At 42.0% G+C, this 22,256-nt stretch overlaps 1 protein-coding gene across 1 annotated transcript in view; it reads right to left on the reverse strand.

The window, feature by feature from the left end:
• Positions 1-1,100: 1,100 nt before the first annotated feature.
• Dock4 (dedicator of cytokinesis 4) overlaps positions 1,101-22,256 on the reverse strand; it is a 440,321-nt gene continuing 419,165 nt past the window's right edge. The window contains exons 43-53 of the mRNA XM_090333045.1: positions 21,034-21,210; positions 20,308-20,391; positions 16,879-16,998; positions 16,460-16,581; positions 15,995-16,115; positions 14,807-14,888; positions 14,525-14,634; positions 11,601-11,673; positions 9,684-9,797; positions 7,338-7,399; positions 1,101-3,574 (exon numbers count right to left, since the gene is read on the reverse strand). Coding sequence (XP_090189171.1) covers positions 3,140-3,574; positions 7,338-7,399; positions 9,684-9,797; positions 11,601-11,673; positions 14,525-14,634; positions 14,807-14,888; positions 15,995-16,115; positions 16,460-16,581; positions 16,879-16,998; positions 20,308-20,391; positions 21,034-21,210 — 1,500 coding nt within the window. The 3' untranslated portion in view covers positions 1,101-3,139. The remainder of the gene's footprint in view (positions 3,575-7,337; positions 7,400-9,683; positions 9,798-11,600; positions 11,674-14,524; positions 14,635-14,806; positions 14,889-15,994; positions 16,116-16,459; positions 16,582-16,878; positions 16,999-20,307; positions 20,392-21,033; positions 21,211-22,256) is intronic.

Here is a 22,256-nt window from a genome sequence, read left to right on the forward strand (position 1 = left end):
GCAGAGAAAAGACCAATGGGCTTTGTAAAAAAAAAAATCACACGGTTGGTATTCTGTCAATTCTTCAAATTTCTTTTAATTTGTTTTTAGGCTTCCTTTACTCACTAAAAGTTCACTTTGGTATAAGCTACTTTTTAATGGGAAAAGATCAAATAAAGGAAAGGTGTGCAATTTGTAATTTTCTTTGTTGTCTTTTGTACAGCAATCAATAACAAGCCAGAGAGAAATCTACTTAGGTAGGAAACTGAGTTATCCATATTCTAATTATGCTATCGGCTTGAAACACTTGTGGGTTCAGTTGTAATGAAAATGGTCCCCAAATGCTCTAAAAACATTTAGCTAATGTTGAGAAGCAACAGGAGATGTTTATGCTGGGCTGTGGAGGGGCTGTGGTATTTAATTGGACAGAAGCTTCAGACAGTGGTTTGCTTAGCATGCAGTTACATAAATGTTGTAAACCTTACACTTCACTGACAACTTTCACAAATTAAAAGCCAGGCTTTAATTGAACAGAACTCTTATAGTCAATGGGTTTTGTGTAATTGTTTAAATATATTTCCTGAAAACCAGGGAGAAAGGCTGGTGCATGGGCAATGTGGTCACAGCTGGCAAAGGCAGCATTCAACCCTTCTCTGGTCCCCTTGGCAGTTACCTGTTTTGTGTCAAGTTTTCTAATGCAAATGAACTTTGATAGTCTAACTGGTTCAATTGGCTTGGATTAGACCAATTAATGTTCAGCCATCCAGATAAATGTTACCTCTGCTACCAGATATGAACCTTTACTCTTGACTTTTCAGCCTTTGCTATGGTTGAAGTGATCCATGGCAGAAGTTATCTGTGCTGAAACCCAAATACAAACAAAAAGTAGATCTATCAACAAGAAATTCTCCATCACAGGATCAAGAGATTTAAACAACTGTTCTGCTAGGTAAAGACACAGTGATGAGTGAAAGAAGGAGACAAACACTAAAATTAATCTGGTAACTTTATTTAATATTTTATCCATTCAGTAGCGACCAACATAAACATCAGAGCTAACAGGATCGTTTGAACTGTTCTGCTTTAGAGCTGCTTAAGAAATACACACACACAGGAGTAAGTCAAGTGTTCACTGCCAAGTTTTTAATTTTATTTTTATTTTTTTAAAAATGGCTTCAAGAGCAAATAACACTGATTTATTCTGTGCTCAAGCACTAGTTGAGAAAATCTATTAAAGTACACAAGTAAAGGAAATCAAAGAAGCTTTGTTATCTTATGCAAGTCATCTTATTTAAAAGGAAAGCTTCACTTCTTTAAAGCAATAGAAATACAGAGTTTCCTACATATATTTATATATTTATATATATTTTAGGGTGTAATTACAAACACAGAGTGTTATTTTCAAATGCAAAAGCTAGTTCAAGAAATTTCCAACTGCAAAACTTGCAAGGTACAAAGCTAAAATCCATATGATCCTCTCCTCAATTATGAATACTTTCACTAAACATAAATATTTTTAACATATATTAATTTTCTGACATTCAAAATTGCAAAGTCAATATGGCAGAATTATTGTTAAAAGCACATATTTACAAATCTTTTCCATACATAAAGTATTTGGCATCATTATAACAATCATATCTGCATCCACAATTGTTTGCTTCTTTTTTTTCTTTTTTTACACATAATGGTATATTTTATTAAAATTAACCAGTTATGTACAAAAATACTCGAACATTTATTATAGAAAACCTCTATAACCAGCCTCAACAGTGTATATCTGCTGAATGGTTTCATTAAGAGAATATAAAAAAAGTGGTCACTGCCTTCCAGGTAAGCTATCAACAAGAACAAGCCCAGTTAAACTAAACTGAGCTTCCCAACAAAAGAGGGAAAATATTTAACAGTATGATTTAAAATACAGTTCACAGCTACTGTCAGTTGAGTGTTATAAACAGTCAGTTAATGAAAAAAAAAAGATACAAAATACATTACTACATACAAGGTGCTTTTTCCACACTCCTACACATGTCTACCTAGAGCTAAGATGCTAAATTGCGATATTCAAGCTAGAACCATCTACAGTCATCTTCCTCCAACCAAAGGATCACAGGTTAGCTGAGAAGCCAAGGTCCTCTGGTAAGCATGGAGTCTGGAGAAATTGTTTTATTCTGTGCAGGACTCAAAGTTAATGTCCTTGCCTTCTGCAAGGCCTCTTGTCATTTAATCATGTTAATATATTGTCACTAAGGGTTTTTTCCCCTTTTACTCATATGATTGATTTAATACTGTCCTGTATTGATTCCTGAATCCTTATTAATGGGACACAGTAATTTGTGCCTATTTAATACTTGAACATCTGCTCTTCTTCAATGACACATTTTATATAGGAAATGATCAAATAAGGAAGCACAAAATTCAAGTAAACATTTCTCTTGGGGTCTTTTGTTTAACAGATTGGAGTTCTGAAAGCAAATTGCACCTTGAAAAGAAATACAGTAGATAGCATGGCATCAAGGGTACGAGAGGATTCACAAAGTCGAGTCTGAAGGATGTAGACTGCTATCAAACATCCAAGGTGCCTCAGAGAACAGAACAATCCATGCAGCTCCTTAAGCTGACTGTCTAAGGAGCCCAGCCTGCATCCGCCTTCCTCCTGAGACCCAGCATGGATCACTCTGCTCCAGGAAGAGCCAGAAAAATTAGTTGTTCACACAAAAGTCTTCCAAAGCAAGGGGGCCCGGGCTGTGTGTGCGCTCAAAAAATAAGCATCAAGTATTCAGTTAAAAAGTATTATATAACATTAGCCGAATTGCTTGACAAATATTATATTGGTTTTAAGACTAAACAATGCTAAAAAAAAAAAAAAGGAAAAAAGTGAACACAAAAAGGTACAAAAGGACTCTTGATCACGATTCACCACTTTCCCATGAGACGAGTCTTTTAAGGAGACTCAGCCACAGCTCAGGTGACACCTGGCGCTTGAGATCAGTTCACTTTTTTTTTTTTTAATATGTGTGCAATATCAGATTAGTAAGCGAGTGGTAATTCCATTCACCTCAAGGAAGAGAGCCGAGTGCGGGGTTAAAGTGCCTACACTACCCGTCTTCTGGTCTTGGGCTGTAAACGGCCCCCGGGTTCACGACAGGGGCATGGAGATTCATAACTGAGAGACCTTGCGGGGCAGGGGCCTGGGCCTGGCGCCTGGCTCAGTCCTCCGGGTCCCGTTCTCCAGGGGGCCGGGCCTAGTGGCCAGGGGTTTGGGGGGCAAGGCAGGGGGTTCAGAGGTGACGGGGATGGACAGGCTGTGAGGTAGCGGGACAGGGCGCCGCAGAGTCCGCTCGTAGACGCTGTAGGGAGGGGGAGTTTTGCTCTCCTTGCACGACGGATCCTCGGGGACCCCAGGTCCCCCGAAACTGGACACCGACACAGACTGTTCGTTCACCTGATTTTCAAAGCCTGAGGTTTCCGACGTGCTACACCGGCTGAGAGATGAGATGCCGCTGCTGTAGCTGCCCGACAGGACGGGGGAGCTGGAGGTCAGGCCTGGGGAGTGGTACTCCACCGGAGAGGGCGTGAACGACTGCGCAGAGCCCTGGGGCCGAGAAGGGGGACACAGCAGGGTCAGGGCCTAGGTGAAGCCCTGGCCGTGCACGATGGATGGGGTGACATGGATCAAGACGTAGGTACTGCACACACTCACCGGCTGGACTGAAGGACAGTGACTTAACTAATACTAATCAATCAGGGGTGGAGGGGGCAAACTCTGGTTTTCATTGCCCCAGCGGGTGACCCTGTCTCAAGACAGCTTTTAACGACATGGCTTTGACCCTTGTCCTGCTCTGGTTTCCTTATAAAAGATTCCGGTGGAACCCAGGGATATTGCTGAAGACTGGCAAGCAGTCTCTCTGGGAAGACCCAGAAAGGATAGCCAGGGAGAGAGACCTTGAGAGAAACCAAGTCCCTCCAGCCTGTACTTCTAGTCTGCAGGGCTAGAAAGCAACTTTCTGTCATTAACACTACCCAGCCTGTGGTACATTACAGTCACTCAAGCTGACTGACATACCAGACTCACAGCTAGCTGAGTGTTGTCACAGGTAACATTGAAAATACCCATCAGACACTTACTTACCTGTGGGAACCCCTCCCCCTCCCTTGACAACCTGCCATTTGCAAATAGAAAGGATGAAAATAATCTGCAAGTGAATCTGGAAGCATGTCGTTGGTTCTGGCTCTAGCAGCAAGGAAAGAGAACTAGGGAAATAAGCTTTGGGGGCCCCATTTGTCATTGTCCTCCATGGACTCCTAACTGCAGGCAGGTCAGAGGAGCCTGAGGCTGTGTGTGTGTGTGTGTGTGTGTGTGTGTGTAGAGATTCTCCCATTAGAGACCTTTGCCCTCATATCACAGTCCTGAGCTGACTGGGCTCTAGCCTGAGATGTGAGCTGTTTTGTGTGTGTGTGTGTGTGTGTGTGTGTGTGTGTGTGTATGTGTGTGTGTGTGTGTGCATGTGTGTGCATGTTTCCTGAATAACTTCCTAATTCTCATAAAGAGACAAAATGCAAACACAAGTCCAGGTTTCTGGCATTTTACAAAGATCCAAAGCTCTGTAACAACACCACACATTTCCTTAAAGGAGATAAGACTTTGTAGTTGAGCAGGGGCCATGCTTACTAGACAGGACATGAATGTTTCTGTTTCCCACAGTCACCCCTCTTCCACATGCTCTGCTCAGCATGAATGGCGGCTCTTCCTTTCCTTTGACATCCTAATCTGTTGTTCCCAGCGTTTGGGATTTGTAATGAGAACTACGATGTTCTACGGGAAGATGCTGCCACCGAGAAGGCTGTATTCAATACGTGCATTAACTCAGTGTACATTCAAAGCATATTATTGAGTTAAAAAAAAAAAACCCTCAAATAACACTGTTTTGGCTGAGTGCTTTCTAAGCTTATTTGACCACACACTATTTTTTTTTTCACTTATCTCCTAATGTCCTATAAACTCATGTTCCATGCAACACACTTGGAGAAAATGCTTCTGTGGGCTAATTTTACCTTGCTCTCCAGTTTTAAATAAGAAACAACATGGATACATACAAATCCTTGTAAATTAACCATAGCTAACTAACAGATACCAACTCACTGCCGTCTTTGTCGAAAATTAGACCTCAACAGCAAAATAAAGCAGGTTAAATCCAGTCTTTTCTAAAGGACTAATCCTATCACTTAATTGTTGGGGGTAAAAAAATTCAATCAAATTCTATTGGTGAAGGCAGTGTGACCTGCATTCTAATTTCAGCTTGGTAGGAGTATGCCCTCTAAATGAAATCTGAAGTTACAACACAAGATTTTCCATTCTCTTCTTCAAGCTCCATTTGTAAAGACACAGCTACAGTGCAGCCAGTGGCTTAAAAAATAAGTACAGGTCAACAGAGACGTAGTATATGCCAACATGCTAACTCAAACCATTCGATAGCTGCTACACAAATATATTCAGCCTGTGGTTTCTTTTTGTTCTTTCTGTTCTGGTGTTTGAAGTTAGGGACTCACCTTCTGGCCCCCTACCAGTGAGTCACACATATAGACCAGCTGTGTGCTGGTTGTTTTAATGATTAGAGTCTCACACCCTTCCTTTTCAGGCTGAGCTGAGATCCCTTGCTTCTTAGCGTCCTGAGTGGCGCTAAGTGGTGGTAATTTCATAGCAACATGGAAACTCTTAAGGACAAGTCAAGCTGCTGTCCTTCCATTCAGTATGGACGAGCACTGGTTTCCAAAGCAAATGCTATCACACAGACTTTATGGTAACAGGTGCACTGCAGCATGGCAACAAATCTTGCAAAGAATCTGCACTTAGGTAAGTTTCTACATCAGAAATTGTGGCAATGCAAACAAAAGCACACTTCTTTTCTAGTGATTTTCATTGTTTTCCAGATTCTTGATGTTCATCACTATCTTGAGCAGCAGAGATGCAGTCGGACCCCTGCATTTGCTGAGGCTAATGTATCTTAGCTGGAACTACCACATCAAGGAGACATGGAATGTATGTAACTCCAAAGTCTTTCAGGTACAGAACTATTCTTACAATACTTCCTCCAACCTCTCTTGTTTACTTCTGGTGCAGCCAGGAGCTCTAATCTCTCCTAGGCACTGACAAGTCCTGAAGCCAGTCTGATCCATTTGGATAGAAGCTAAATATTATGCTTTATCTTCAGGAGTGACCTGGATGTTTAGAGATCTGAAATATTCTGCCTGATTTAAATGTGTGACCTTTACCAGGTCCCACGGTGGTCCTTAGAATTTTTAAAAATACATTTTTACCATAGTAGAATATGCATTTCAAACGTAAACCACATTCATGGTATAAAATGTGGTATAAAAGATAGAAAGGTAATTTAGTTTGCCAAAATGGATGAGGCTGACAAGGAAAAAACCCAAACCCCAACTCTCCCCCAAACCAAACTCTCCTCCTCAAACCAAAACAATAAAAACCAAACCAAAGCATTCTCCCAACCCCCAGAATATTTAGATTTTGATGTTTTTCAGTGTGTGTGTGTGTGTGTGTGTGTTTTCCAGGAGTTATCTAGGGACCACATTTCTTTCTTTTTTTTTTTCTCCTTCCCCATTTTTTTTTCAGGTGGGACAAGAGGGATGGCAAGACTACCTCTTGAGCCAGGCTTTTTTTTTTTGGCCAGTTGTGGGCTTTGAACTCAGGGCCTGAGCACTGTTCTTGGAATTTTTTTCTCAAGGCCAGTGCTCTACCACTTGAGCCACAGCATCACTTCCAGCTTTTTTCTATGTATGTGGTACTGAGGAATCGAACCTGGGTCTTTGTACATGCTAGGCAAGCACTCTACCATTAGCCCAAACTCCCGCCCCCTTTTTTGCTTTTTGAGACAGGGTCCTGCTTTTTTTTGCTTAGGCCTGCCTGGACCTATTTCTACTTCCCACCATGGCTGGGATGACAAACAGACACTGCGGTGTCTAGCTTTTGGTTGGGATGGAGTTTCAAACTTTTTTTTTTTTGACCAGGTTGGTCTCAAACTATCTCTATTCCTTGAGTAGCTGTTACCTAGTATTACAAATGCGAGCTCCTAGCATCTGGCCATAGGATCATATTTATTACTTTACTGGAGGAGATAATGCTGACTCTAGTTTTTTCGATTCTCATTGTTATTATTTGGAGAATGAGGCTCATAGTCCAAAAGAGAAAACAAAGCTATCTTTTCTTACTCATTTTCCCCTACCTCATCTTTTTATATCTTTGCCTTATTAGTGTGAATAAAAGCACCTTGGGATGATACTTAGGAAATAAATAGACCTGAGCCAGTCTCTAGCCTCAGGCTTAGGAGCACCTGTACCTTCAGTGGGGACCGGCCAGCCGGCGAGGGGGACACTGATGTCTGGTGTCTTGCTGGTGAAGCTGTAAATGGAGAGAGAGAACACATCAACTAAGAAACACCGGACGGCAGAGTACTTGCAAGTACCCTCCTGTGTGCAAACCCAGATATATAACCTAGCGCATCAGAGCTTCTGAAGCAGGTGAGGAACCACACGACACCCACCCCGGGCAGACTGTGCATGTGGAATGATGAGACCATGATGGGGGCCAGCCAAGGCAATGCTGAGAGTACTGGGCGACAACTGAACTAACACAGCCTCAAGATGCTTCTTTGTTGCTTAGTCTCTCTGGCAAGGTGCTTCCGTGGGAATGCATTCAATCTTCCTCCGGCTTCCTCCCCTCCCCAAACAGATGGCCCTGCCCAGGAATATCCCCTGGGGATGGTGGGCTTTCTCTTCATTCTTTGGTAGAGAGGGCAGTGGTATCTATGGACTCCACCATTATTTCCACCACCATAGTAAGGACAAAGGATTTCCCTGCTCCTCTCGCTGGCTGTTCGGGTCTGCTTGGGTCTCAGCAGGGTGATGGCATAGCTCTGTGTAGGAGTAGATCAAGCTGGCTGGCTAAAAGCAGGACTGCTCAGGGGCAAAGTGGCCCCTGGTGGTGAACAGGAAGGTGAGGGCCAGGCAGGAGTGGACTACGGGGAGGGAGAGCCACACTTTGCCATCACAGAGAGAGTTCAGTTGAAAGCAGGCAAGTTGTTGGGTAATTAGCTGCCACTCTCTGCTGTCATGTTCAGGTTTCTAAATGGTCAGGAAAACCACAGAAAGGCTGAAAGGAAGACAGACAGACAGTTCCAGAGCCCCACAACAAGACCAGAGGAGGACATCAGGACAGACCATGAAAGCAATCAGTGCAGAAAGGACAGCAGCCCTGCCAAGGTCACTCTGAGAGGGGGGAGTGGCCCATGGTCACCCAGGGCACACAGTCAGATATGTCACCTAACACCAGTTAGAAGGAAACATCAGTTCTCCTTTCTTATCAAGCGTGAGGTGTACACTCACTGGACTCTTCTCTGGAGACGTGATTTCCACAGACCTCAACTACCTCCCCTAGAATCTCCACTGTCAGGTTTGAACTGGCCTAGCATTCCAAATAGTATTCCTTAATAACACCTATCTGAAATAATTCAAGTTCTCATCTTCACTGATACAACCAGGCTAAGTTGGAGACTGTCGAGATATAGCATGAATGAAACACAGATGATTTTGCTGATGAAGCTTAATTTTCTGTGTACTGGTTTATGATAAACAATAAGGTTAGAGTTTTGATTTTGTGTGTGTGTGTGCTTGCTGGGCAGGTGTTGTCTAACTGGAGCCATTCCCTTAAGCCCTCCTTTGCTTTAGTTGGTTTTCAGACAGGGCTTCATATTTTTGCTCAGGAATGGCCTAAGACTATGACAATCTTACCTCTCCTCCTGTATAGCTGTAATGATAGGCATGTACCATGGTATCTGGCCTATTGGTTGAGATGAGGTCTTGCTAGCATTTTGCCCTGGCTGGCCTCAGACTATAATGCTCCTCAGCACTGCCTCCTTAGTAGCCAGGATTACAGGCATGCTCACCACACCCTGGCCTTTTCAATGACTATAAGTGACTTGACTTTTAGCTTTAGAACTAACTGGGTATTATCTAGTTTATTTATTTTTTAAATACTAAGGTCAGCTTTCTTATTAAAAAAAAGAAGAGAAAAGAAAACAAGAGAATCATATGGTAAAGTATGGCAAATAAAGCATGAATGATTTTTTCAGAAATCCTAAAATTCTGATTCAGTAGGTCTGGGGGAAGGCTGGAGAATAGGCTTCTTGAACCACAACCCTAAAGGATACAGTACCCTGAGTCAACCCTGTGAGAAACACCATTTCTTCAAGCAGCAGATAACTCAGGATGCTAGAAGCCCTTCAAAGTCACAGTTGCTTAGTCCCTTGCAGGGTGACTGAAACCTTGGCATGAGTCCAGAATTAGATGGGAAAAAAAGCAGCCGAGTTAGCAAATGCTGGTAAGAATCAGGTGTTGCAAGCAAAGCACAGAGGACATGCGAGTGGCCTCCTGGATTAGAGGGCTGGGGTGGGTTTTGGAGGAGGGAGCCCTTGGCATGCAGCCAGGGGGGCTTCCTGGGGACCCATCATTCTCTGACTCAGTAACAGAAGTCCAGGAAAGGGAAGCACTAGAAGCAAATTACGCAGCTGCCCCAGATTTTACCTCAGAAATCAAATTCCTACCTTTCTCTGAGGAATTCAGGACATGCTGGAATGCCAATAAAATTTATTTTATAATGCGATTATTCAGAGGCTTCAAATACCCACCAGTCTGTGTGGGCCTTGGAGGGACAGGGGGAGAGATAAGTTTCCCACTATCCGTTATGTTCTTGGCTTCCTTCCCACTGTCCAGGCTCCAGCTGCTAGGGGTGGGGTTCACAGCTGGAAGAGGGAACAACACAACTAAAAACACATGGTCTGATGGTCTGTCCAGCTTTGCCTTCCCAATGCTTGAGATCTTAGCAGCAAGTCAGAATTATCCAGAGGTTTTAAAAAAAATCAACTGGATTAAAAAAACAAAACCCCAAACTTACAAACAAGAAACATCTGAAATACGAAACCCTTTATTTAACTGGCTATCTAATAACTGACACTTAATTGGGCAATAGCATCATGTCCCTCTTGTTTCTCTCAAGCTGTCAAATACTAGTACCAGTCTCAACATTACAATGTGTTCAGTTGTTGGACAAGAAGATGATAATCAACAGTCCTCCTAAAAATCTGGTTTGTAATGGAGATTTCTGGACAAATGTCACTCGAAAAGGGAATAGGCAATAGTATATTATTTCAATTGGGTGGCAGAACTCTTGGCCAGGCCACAACAATCATATTGACCAATTCTTTGAAGAAAGAACTCTTGCTCCTGAAATCAATGGATCACAGGGAAGGACGCTCTAAGAAAAATAATTTGGGATTCTGACAGTGTCATTCTTATTTTGTCATCTATCTGTTCTGAGCTTCATTCAGATGTAAGAATATAGAACAGGTCTACTGGGAACCCAAACAATTACACAGGTTATGGAAGTCACTGCCCAGCAATGAGCTCTATAATAGTTATGGTCCAAGAGTTTGTTCCCTGTGCAGGCACTGCCATCTTGTGGATGTACTAGAGACTGCACATTTTCTCCTAAATCACTGCTTTGGTTTAATGGGGGTGAAATTGCTTTTAAAAAACTTTCTCCCCTTCTCTATTTCTTTTAAATTTGCTTTGTGGGCTTTCTTGAGTAAAAGAAGTGAGAATAATAGTTCATTCTTAAATTCTAACTAGCAAAGATAAGCACTGGACTTACAACATTAAGGCTAATTTCCTGTTCTAAAATAATTCTGGCCCAGGTCTTTGCTAATTTTCACCTTGCTTTAGAAAGTTTGAACATTAATGTGTCAGTATACTCAAATGATAATGCACTCTCATTCTTAATGAGGGCAATTAAAGTGCATTTTATTGGGACATTTCTTTAGAGACTTAGGATTTATTGGCCTGGGGTGTTGGTGTGGGGAGGGGAGCTCCTAATTTTGAGGCATGGTCTCTAGAGGCAAATAGGTGATGGTGGCTGAAAGCCCCACTTCCACAGTTGTAAAAATGACATTTCATCCTCTTCTGCTGAGTTGCCCTGACTGATGCTAATTGGCTTACCACTATGCATTGTTTAGCTCTCATTTGTGTGTGCAGGGACTTGGAGGCAGGGCACACTCCATTATGCACTGCATTGCAATTCTTAAACAGTAGATAATTGTACAAAAGCCATCGCTGAATCACCACAAACAACAGATGAGCTGGCTGAGTGAGCTCTGTGAGGGAGACAGGGCTTGGGGGGGTACAGAATCGATCTTGGAAGTTGCTATTTTCTCTGTGCTGAAGTAGTAGCCTAATTGACAACTTTTCTGGAAGAGCAAGCATTGCCCGGGTGACTCAGTGAATGACAACCAAAGTCTTGAAACCCAGCAGAGGATGGGGATTCCTACTCACTCACATTCTCACATTAGGTCTTACAAGTAAGTACATTGTTGATTAAAAAAAAAAAAAGAAAAAGCATCACAAATGACGGACACCGTGAACTCCAAAGAACAAAGTCCTGAGCTGGAAGGATGTGGAGCTCTGCCTCCCGCATGACATTCGACAGAAGGGAGAAAATGGAAATGAAACAAACCCCTAGGCATCCAAGGACTGTTGAGGTCAACACTCACCTTTCTCAGGAGCGGAGAGGTTTGGGTCACTGCGTGGCAAGGCCCCATCACCAATATGGTTCAACAGCATCCTCTGGGAAGGGACGAGAGTCTATTTTACCATACAGTACAGGTGACATGAGAGATCTTTTACAAAGTGACATGATTACCTCCTTCTGGAAACATTTGGTTCAAAATATTTTCTTTTCTTTCTTTCTTTCTTTCTTTCTTTCTTTGTTTTTTTTTTTTTCTTTTTCTGTGGGTCATGGGGCTTGAACTCTGGGCCTAGGTACTATCACCCTACCCCTGGGCCTGGGCACTGTCTCTGAGCTCTTTACTCAAGGCTACCACCCTATCCCGTAAGCCACAGTGCCATCACAGACTTTTTAGTGCCTGGGCTGGCTTTGAATCATGATCCTCAGATCTCAGCCTCCTGAGTAGCTAGGATTACAGGCGTGAGCCACCGGGCTCACTTTCAAAATGTTTTCTAGCCTAGGAACAAAGAATTCAATTATACATAAAGAGAAAAGACTCAGGTTTTGAGAAAGAGAATATAGTGTTTAAGAATTCTGTATTTCATTTTTAAATGGTAAAAAATGATTCTAAGGAATGATCCTATTAAATATAAAGAAAATACATATTAAATTGTAGATAAGCTATGGTATTCTATATAAATGTAATAGCTAGGCTGGAAATGTGAAATGTAAGTAAACGGTAGGGGAATAATATTAACTTAGCAAAAAAAAAAGTCTGTAGTGAATGGATTTAAATCTCCTTCCAATTTAATCTTATGGTAGGTGTAAAACACAGTAAATAATTAATGTCCTATCTTTGTGATGACTCTGGGACTTGAACTCAGGGCCTTGAAATTTTGCTTAGCTTTTTTTGCTCAAGGCTGACACTCTACTACATGAGCTGCAACTCCATTTCTGGCCTTTTGGGTGGTTAATTGGAGATAAGGGCCATTTTCTTGATCTGGTGGGCTTTGAACTACAATCCTCAGATCTCAGCATCTGGAGTAGATAGGATTAGATGTAAGGCAACAGCACCCAGAAATTTGTCATTTTTAAGCTATCAAAAATGCCAATTTTGCATGGCTCTCCCAAATATATATATATATATATATATGTACCAAGTCCTTTAAAATAAGATACACCATGTTAATGTGAATTTTTGTAATTCTGACTACATACATACTGCTTCAAATTTTATCCAAAGCAGAAAACTCAAGGGATTAATCAGGGAGGCTTTCGGAGTTCCTCAAGCTGGCAACATGTCCTAAAGCAGATGGGCCAAACTGCAAAGTCCCCTTGAAACATCCATGACAAAGGGAAATAAAACTGGTTAGCTGGTTCGGCCAGACGCACTCCGATATAATTTCTGCCAGACATCACTGCTGTGCAGGGAAGGATTCCTGGGACTTTCGAGAAGATCACACAATCAGCAAAGATCAACCAATCAAGCCAAATCCCACTCGCTCTCATCTACTTCCAGATGCAGCCACAGACTTCTGCCAGGATGGTGTAGAAAAACAGAGAAATTAGCTGGATAGAAGGAACTAGTTTTCTACTCTCTTAAATCAGTCCCAAATTAGCTGTAATACTTGGGACTACACATGAACTCTGGACCTGAGCACTGTCCTTGGACTTTCTCAAGGCTAGCACTCTACCACTTGAGCAACAGCACCACTTCTAGCTTTTTCTGAGTATGTGGTTCTGAGGAATCGAACCCCAGGGCTTTGTTCATGCTAGGTGAAGCACTCTACCACTAGGCTATGCTCTCAGTCCGAATGATCAGTTTTGAACTGCTTCTCCAAAGCTACAGATCTTTTTGGTAAGTAGAGGCAAGAAGAAAGAATGCTGGCAACAGCATACTTCTTCAGAGGGCAGAGGGGGGGGGGTGGGAGGGAGAGAGAGAGAGTGTTGAGGTTTGAATTCAAGGTCTCCTGCTTGCTATGCAAGGCCTCTGTACTAGAGCCAGTCTGTAGCGGTTATTTTTTTGAGATGGAGTACCCCAATATCTTTCTTCCAAGTAGCTAGGATGATAAGCTTGAGCTATTTTATTTTTTTTTTGCCAGTCCTGGGCTTGAGCTCAGGGCCTGAGTTGGATTTTTCCAGGCTAGAGCTCTACCACTTGAGCCTCAGTACCCCTTCTGGCTTTCTCTTTTTTTCTATGTATATGGTACTGAGGATCTTTGTGCATGCTGGGAAAGCACTCTACCACTAGGCCAAACTCCCGGCTCCAGCTTGAGCTATTTTTGAGATAGGGTCCTATTTATTTTCCATGGCTTGTGTTTGGATTGTGATCTGCCTATTTTATGCTTCCCAGAAGCATAAAATACAAGTGTATGTCACTGTGCCAGCTTTTTTTTCATAGGGATGGAGTCTCACAGACTTTTCTACCCAGGTGGGCCTATAACTGCAACCCACACAATCTCAGCTTCCCACATAGCTAAGATAACAGGTATGTACCCCAGATGGTTACTGGTTGTGAAGGGCTCTCACATGTGCCGGGGCTAGCCTGGGAACTGTGATCTTTCTGATCTCAGCCTCGCAAGTAGTTACTAACCACAGGGGTAAGCCACTGGCAGTTAGCATTCTCAGTGTCTTTCACTAACCTAAAGAGTGACCCCCAGATATCAGTTACATGCAAACAACACGCACAGACAGCTCACTCACTCAGCTCTCCCTGGGAATGTGGTCAGATCACAGAAAACACAGACATTTCCCATTTCCTTGGGTTTGACCACGGGTACCGATCCCCACATCCCTATCAGAAGCCTGGCTCCAACAGGAATCCCTAGCCATGAGCAGAAGACAGAGGTGGGCTAGCCACCCACATGGTCTGTGGTCTGACACCACCCATTGAGCTGCTATATGCACAGTCCCTGTGTGCTCCTGAGGTGGCAGGCCAGCACTGCCTGTCTTCTTCAGCTACCCACGTACCTGGGAGGGCTCCACTGGTGTTGGATAAATGGCACTGCATGGTCTCTCCCGTGGGGACAGGCAAGCGTTTTCTCTGGAATGTTTGTGTTTGTCAGACAACAAGGGAGAAGCTGAGAAGAGAAGAAAGAGTCATCATCAGTGTGGCAGTGGTGTCAGATGTGCTTACTAGAGGAAAAAGGAGAGCTAGAGCAATCAACTACAGTGTTAGAAAGAGAAGCCATGGTGCCTGGGGTCTGAAAGGTTCTCCCAGTGCCCTCCCTCCCTGTGTGTTGAGGCACTGACCTCTGGCACTGGAAGGAGCAGAGCTGGTAACATTAGGTGAAGCAGAGTGGGTGGAACTCAGGCTTGAGGTAGATGGGCTGGGCTGTGAGGACAGAGGTTATCACACACTGCTCAGAGGCATCACAGGACAAGCACACGTTTGAAACACAACCATCAACAGAGTTTTGTTTTGTTGTTGTTCTTTTCAAATTAGCAAAAGTAAAAACCCAAGGGCAGTTTGCATGCTGGCTGGGATAGCCAGAAACATCTTAGAAACTGGGTCTTGTTCAGGAGGCTTGCCTGGATTGAGAATCAGGTTTTTCACTAGTGCCAACGGAACATGTTCACATTAGCTTCAGCTCTATTGAATGATTCTACCCCAGAGTATAAGCAAAACCATCTGTGCTTCTAAAAGGCACAGAATCTGACTTTTTCTGATGTTCCAAAATGTTCAATGCAGGGCTAGAAGTATGGCTCATATGGCAAAGTGTTTACCTAGTAAGCATGAAGCCCCAAGTTCGAACTCTAGTACCTCAGAAAAAAATATAGTAATAATGTTCAAAGCAAAAATGGGTAGGTACGTGTTTTTCCCCTTTTCCAAGAACAGAGGAAGGGATAATTTCTTATGTTTTATTTGCTTAATTATACTGACTTTCTTAAAGGCCATATTAGCAATACCTAATATAACAATTAGCAATGCCTCTAATATAACTAAAAACTATCTATTTTCTTTCATAGTGGAAATTGTTTGCTTTACATATATATGCATATTTATGTATGTGTATATACATATATGTTCATATATTAAATCCGTAGACAATATTTTATAATGGATTCTCCCATCATGCTCTGCTATAGAGCCGTGTGGAACTATGGAGAGGCAGCTAATATGTGGTTGGTAGCATGCTCCATAAATCCAGGATGAAGGAAGCAGAGACCAGTCAAGGTCAGTGTCAAAGCTAACCCTGAGCAGCTTGCCTGGGCTTCTCCACTGCTTGCTCATGTCTTCTTAAAGGAATGGGCACTTTGGAGAGAAACATCTTTGTAGATTCCAAAAGACCAATAAAACAATAAGAGTGTTTATAAGTTGGTCCTTAAGTCAAGTTCTTGCTTGAAGGTCTGTTCGTGAGCATAGCAGAATGAACAGACACTCTCATGATTGAGACAGAAAAGGAAGAAACACGAGCAGACAAAAAGCTAATAAAGTACCTGCATGTTAAAGACTTCATCAGAGCTTTCTGATTGCCCTGTAATATTGCTTACTTCAGCAGAAGCTTGGGAGGACAGGGAGGAGGAAGAATACCGGTTCACAGCTGGGTAACTTAGTGGGCTATTTCAAGAGGAGGAAAAAAAAAAAACAGAACAAAGACCATGATCAATAACTCAGTCTCACAATTGTACTTTGTCACATGCTGGCATGGTATAAAAATGCCAAAGGGGAGACAAGAGACATCCTATTTTCTTGTTTCCTGTTTGCCTGAATCTGATCAAATATTTCAGCTTATTCATGTTTCAGGCTGTTGCTGTTTTACCCATGGCAGATGTCTGCCATTGGCTGGTAGGGTCATGATTTCATTCAGAAATAGTGTTATTTAACAAATGATGTCATAAAGAATCTTGCCAAATCATCTGTAGGAATGGCAAATTGTAAGGTAATTCTGGAATATGACTTACCTGCGTCTAGGAATTACCCTGGTACCATCTGGGCTCATGGAAGTGGGCGCTGAGCTCCGACACACACGAGGGCTTCCATTAGGGAAATGGACGGGACTGGCTTGGATACAAGCAGAGAACTCCTAAAGTTATGACCAAAGACAATCCTATTACAGTGCTGATAGTTAGCACACTGGGCCATATTTTTAATATGCTACATAAGCACCTTCAAGGGATCTATTATATTTCCAGTATTACTTATTAAGCGTTTCCTCACTTATTTTCATAAAAGGCAAGCAAGGAAATAGCAGACAACACAGATGTCATATATGAAGGCTTGCTGGTAAATGCTGCAGTGTGGCAGAAACCCCAAAAGATGTCACTATTGGATGGTGGATCGGCTCTCTAGCAAGAAGCCAGTGGTGTCTGGGCATACATACCTGTATCCCTAAGCTTGACTTCATCACAAAGAATTGGTCCACTAGTTTTTTGTGAAGGGGTCTCATATCTTGTGGAACAAACTTCTCATGCACGGCCAAACCAAATTCCAGAATTTGAGCCTTGATCACAAGATGAGAGGACATCAATATCAGTGACATTTTCCTCCCCAGTGCTCACACAGACCAAGCACAGCACCGTGTGCTTTCTCCGCCACAGACCATGTGCACTGTGCACTTCATAGCATGCTTCTCATCCTCTACATCTGACTTTATAGGAACATCTGCCATGTGACAGATAAGAAAACTGAGAGACATGTAGGAAAAGTTCAAATGAAATTTGAACTTGGAACATTCTTATTTCAGGCACTTGATTTTTCCCTGAATTGCTTCTGCTCTGTATTTGAGATTTTTTTTTTTATGTTACTCTATATTTAACAGCCAGGAGTCCTCTGGCTCTTTCCTGAGCTTAGGATGGAGAAAGAGAGATCAGAATCCAGTCTGTGTTAGGAAAGCTAGTCCCCTAGGGACCTCTTCTATTCATGGCTACCTCTCTCCCATGTGACCATCCTCTCCCCATCAAGTTCTTCTGTAATCCCTAATTCCTCTCATAGAACCTGTGGAGGAAGGAGAAAAATGAACAGACCCAACTCTGCTTTGTTTAACTGTCAGCATTGTGTGAACTTGGTTTGATTTAAATAGTAGCTATTTTCTACATTTTACAAATGCCCTCAAGCTAACCTAGGCAAAAGAATATACTTTATAGTCTGGAAGAAAAAGGAATCATCCATTAACAAGATTTTGCTTGTATCTTCACATCTTGTGAAGATCTGAGGTCCATAGCTCAAGGAGTATGCAAGATTGACCCCAGTGGTTAGAGCATCCACTATCTCCCTTAAAGGGACAGGACTTGGCAACTCCTAATCTGGAGGTCTACCCACTACCAGTACCTTCGCATAAAGGGAAAAATACCCTACACTGAATCTGAAGGTACCTTGCCAAGGAAGAAATGAAATGGAATACATGTTGAGGCCTAAAGGGAGAAGCTGCCCTTTGGGATGAGGGGGCAGGAGGGCTGTAGGAGGGATATAAGTGTAGGAGTGACCAGTCTTCCCTATTTTATGGTTTGGTTTCTGAGAAAGTCTCCTTATGTTACTTAGCCGGATCTTGAACTCTCCATCCTTCTGTCTCATTCTTGAGTGCTAGGATTATAAGCCTGGGCTACCATGCTTAGCTGAATTATCACACACACGCGCACACACTCACGTATATACACACACACACACACACACACACACACAATAAAGGTGCTGAACAGGGGGGTTACAGTTACAAAAGGTAATGAGTACATTTCTTCTTAAGCACTGTTATACCTTCCTCCCTCATTGTCTCCCTTAGCTGAGTCTTTTCCGTTTTGTTTATTTGCGATGAGGTCTCTAGCCCAAGCTGTCTTTGACCTGTTCATCTTTCTGCCTGAGTTTCTTGAACAACAGGATTACATGTAAGTGCCACTATATAGAACTCTACTCCATTTGAAACACTAACTGTTAGACTAACTCCATTTTACTCAAATAATGTTGCAAGTTGAGTCATCCAGCATACTGACTGAGTGCTTCGCTGGGAAGAAGCTGGGGATCATTTGTCAGAGGGAAAAACAGAAGCAGAACTGGCCAGGAAAGAAAAGTCAACTTTCATGGCAGTATGCCAGCCCCTGCCAAATCTAGGACCATCGGGAGCTTTGTGTTGGCCTCAAGTGTCCAGGCTTTCTATATCCTCCTTAGTCTCGGAACTGGATCATTGAGAAGGCACTGGCTATGGGCTACAGAGCTCTCTATAGTTGAGATCACCTCCAAATGGCAGGACAGCTGGATACATCTGTCCCACACTTGCAGCAGCAGACATGAGTCCCTCCTGGAGGGAGCACTGCAAGGTGTGGCTCCATGCCTGTGTGACAGTTTGAGCTACTTTACGAGGGTGAAGGAAACATGGTGCTCTTGTGAGCCCAGCACCCCACTTAATGGGGGTGATGATGTAATCTTGTAAAGGTCATAGAAAAGTTATTTGTACCTACTTCCCAGGAACACAGGTAGGATGTAGAGGAAAGGAAGATTTCTGACTTTTTTTTTCTGAGAAGATCAGCCCTGAGTTATCATCTGAATTCTGGGAAAATAATTTAGCCTGGCTGTATAAAGCAGATCTAGGCTAACACAAATCAATCATAAAAGGTATCGCTCTTAGTACCAGGTCAAATGCAGAATTTCAACAATAACTATAGCTCAGGCGAATTCATAATGAGTATTCTATAATGAGTATTCTATGGCCTAACCTGCTCAATTCTAGCATCTGCATTTGAAAATGTACTGTACTTTCTGTTTTCTTCAAGGTCATTTCCATAAGTGGTATACTACTCTCATTTATGGCTACCTCCACCGTCAGATATTAGGTTCTGTGGACTAATCCAACTGGGCATAAAATATGAACTAAAATTTCATCATGTTCTAGTCCTAAAATGCATTCTTTACTATTTATTACTTACTGATTTGGTATTACAAAATGGGAAGAGATGCTTTTGTACCATTTTATCATTCATATTCTTCTTTTCTCAGAAACAAATATGTTTATTTCCTTTGGACCTATATTTTCTGACCATGTCTCCTACATCAAGGTCTTCAAACTATTTCCAGTATTAAACTATCAATAAGAAGCCAGCAGCTCACATCGGCAATTCTGGCTTCTCAGGAGGCTGAGATCTGAGGATTGAGGTTTGAAGCCAGTCTGGGCAGGAAAAGTCCATGAGTCTGTGAGGCTCTTCAAAAAGCCAGAAGTAAAGCTTCAGCTCAAGCTGTAGATCACTAGCCTTGAGCAAAAGTGTTTAGGGGCAGAGCCTAGGCCCTCAATCCAAGCCCCAGGAAGGGCAGCAAACAGACAAATAAAAGACAAGCAAAAGATAACACTCTAGTTCTTTGTACTTGATGGTACCAAATCAGTAAAGGCAAATGTTTATTTGGAGCAGACAATGATGAGATATATATAGTTTTATCCTTATCATATAATCTATAGGCTTAGTCTGCAAAACATAAAACTGTCCTAAAGCAAAGTCTATGTTTCCCACTCTTTCGTAGAGCATTGGAGTAATAATCTCATTCTACTTCAAATAGTTTGAGGTGTCCTAAAGTTACTTAGGCCCAAATTTTTGGTGACAAGTCAGGAATAAGCCTACAGGAATCTTCAGGGAGAGAAAATTTTAAGAGAGAGACAAATTTAAAGGGACTGATGAGATACTTTTAATGGTGTGCAACTTGCTATCTTATTTGTTTTTACATCTAAGTAGGAAGCAAAATAGAAATTTGCAATTGAAATCTATTAGAGGTAGATCACCAATGCCCACATATGAATCTAAGACAATCCAGGCAACTGGATTCTACCACTCACTTGCTCCAGCATCAGCTCTCTTAACCGTGCAATTTTCTCCCCATCTTCAGGATGGCTTAAAATATATTCTTTGATGAAGAATGCCTAGGAAGAGAAGGAGTAATCAGTGTACTCAGGAGAATTAACAAGGAAGTGGGAGGTTATATATACCTGGCATCTTTGACATGATTATAAACCACATCTGTAGGTGGTTGGACAGAAGGAAATTAAAGGAATGGATTGTTAAAGGACAAATCAAAGCCTGCAAATCAGTTTTTTTTAGGTAAAATGAAGAGCAAACCCATGTCAATAAGTTATATGGCATTTTGGCACAAATAAATTCAGTGTGACTGAGATGGTAGTCTTACCTTCTAATAAGTGTCTCTCCTAATCTTTCTGACTAGAAGGAGGACAGGGGAAAAGTCACTTGAAGTACTATCTTCACAAAATCAGACTTTTCTGTACCCATGGACCTTTATGCAGAGGAGTTATTTTAGGTAGGTATTGTGTAAAACCTAGCCCCTCACTAATTTTATTCACCCAAATTACACACACACACACACACACACACACACACACACACACACACCCTTATTCTCAAAATATCACATGCTGAAAAAAATGACAGTTCTGCTCTACTATATCTGTGTCAATAGCAGCCATTTGTGTTGACGGAGTACATACTTTGAGAAGAGATCCTCAAATACCTAAGACTATTTCTGCCCAACATCAGTCCTTAATTCTCACCTCTTGGTACCGGGAAACACCACCATTCACAGCAGCATCTATGACTCCATTCAGGCACATGGTGAGGGGGTTAATGTTCTGCATTTGTCTGGTCTGACACTGACTAATCAAGGTCTTCAGCTGCTGGTTCTTGTTTTCCAACACTTCGATTGCATTTTCCAGAGGACTCATTTCTACCTGAGAAGCAAATGAACACATGTGTATATTGACTTTTGTGACATTCAACAATAAAGACGAAATAGTAAAGGAATGTGAAAGAGGAGAGAACTCATATTCTGCATTATTGTGATCACTCTTAGCTCCCACCAGTCTCCATGACAGACATCCTGGAGAAGACACACGGATGTGCAAATGAAGTTAACTGATCATTAGTAACATCTGCAAAGGGCAGGGTGTTATGTTCAAAGACGGAAATGGGCTTTGGATAATCAGCAGTTATCCATTCTATATTGGCAGTGCAACAGTCATACCCCTTAAAAAATATCTGAGTATTGTATAGTTTTCTTTTCTTTTGAATGACTAAACTCTACAGTGATGTTCAATATTATTTTTACCTTTCTAGTGCTTTGATACAAAGTACCATTGCTGATGTCAAGGAAGGGATGTCTGCCTGCATGGACGCACATGGACACGAAAGAGCACCGTTAAAGTGGTACAAGATGGCACACAGTTGGGAGTTATAGACAATCAGATAATACACACACACACACACACACACACACACACACACACACACACACACGTCAGGACCCATTTGCTGAAGTGGAGCTAAATAGAACCTTAATGACTTACTGGCTACACAGGGGATCTAACTGTGAGAATGATTTTTAAAAAAAGTCCTTCCAATGGATGTCATTGGGCTGATATTGGCAGTGACAGTCCCTGGGAAGAAGTCTGCCAAGCTCTCAGTGATAAAGTAATTTAGGTTTACAATAAGCACATTTAAGTGCTGGTTCTTTCAGTTAAAGACACAAATTAAGAGTTGTAAAAGGTTGCCAAGTTGATCTTAAATGAACACTGAAAAAAATTCCAAGAATAACTTAACTGTATAAAACCTGAGTATTGATTCCTTTGTACAACTAAAGATAATAATAATAATAAAACCTTGCCAAAATATAAACATGGTTCTAGGAAAAAAAACTGACAAGGAATATGTATTAAAGATACTCAGGGGCCAAGAGTTTGGCCTAGTGGTAGAGTGCTTGCCTAGCATGCATGAAGAC

This window comes from Megascapheus bottae, chromosome 5, assembly GCF_031878675.1.
Source record: "Megascapheus bottae isolate mThoBot1 chromosome 5, mThoBot2.hap1, whole genome shotgun sequence".
NCBI lineage: Eukaryota > Metazoa > Chordata > Mammalia > Rodentia > Geomyidae > Megascapheus > Megascapheus bottae.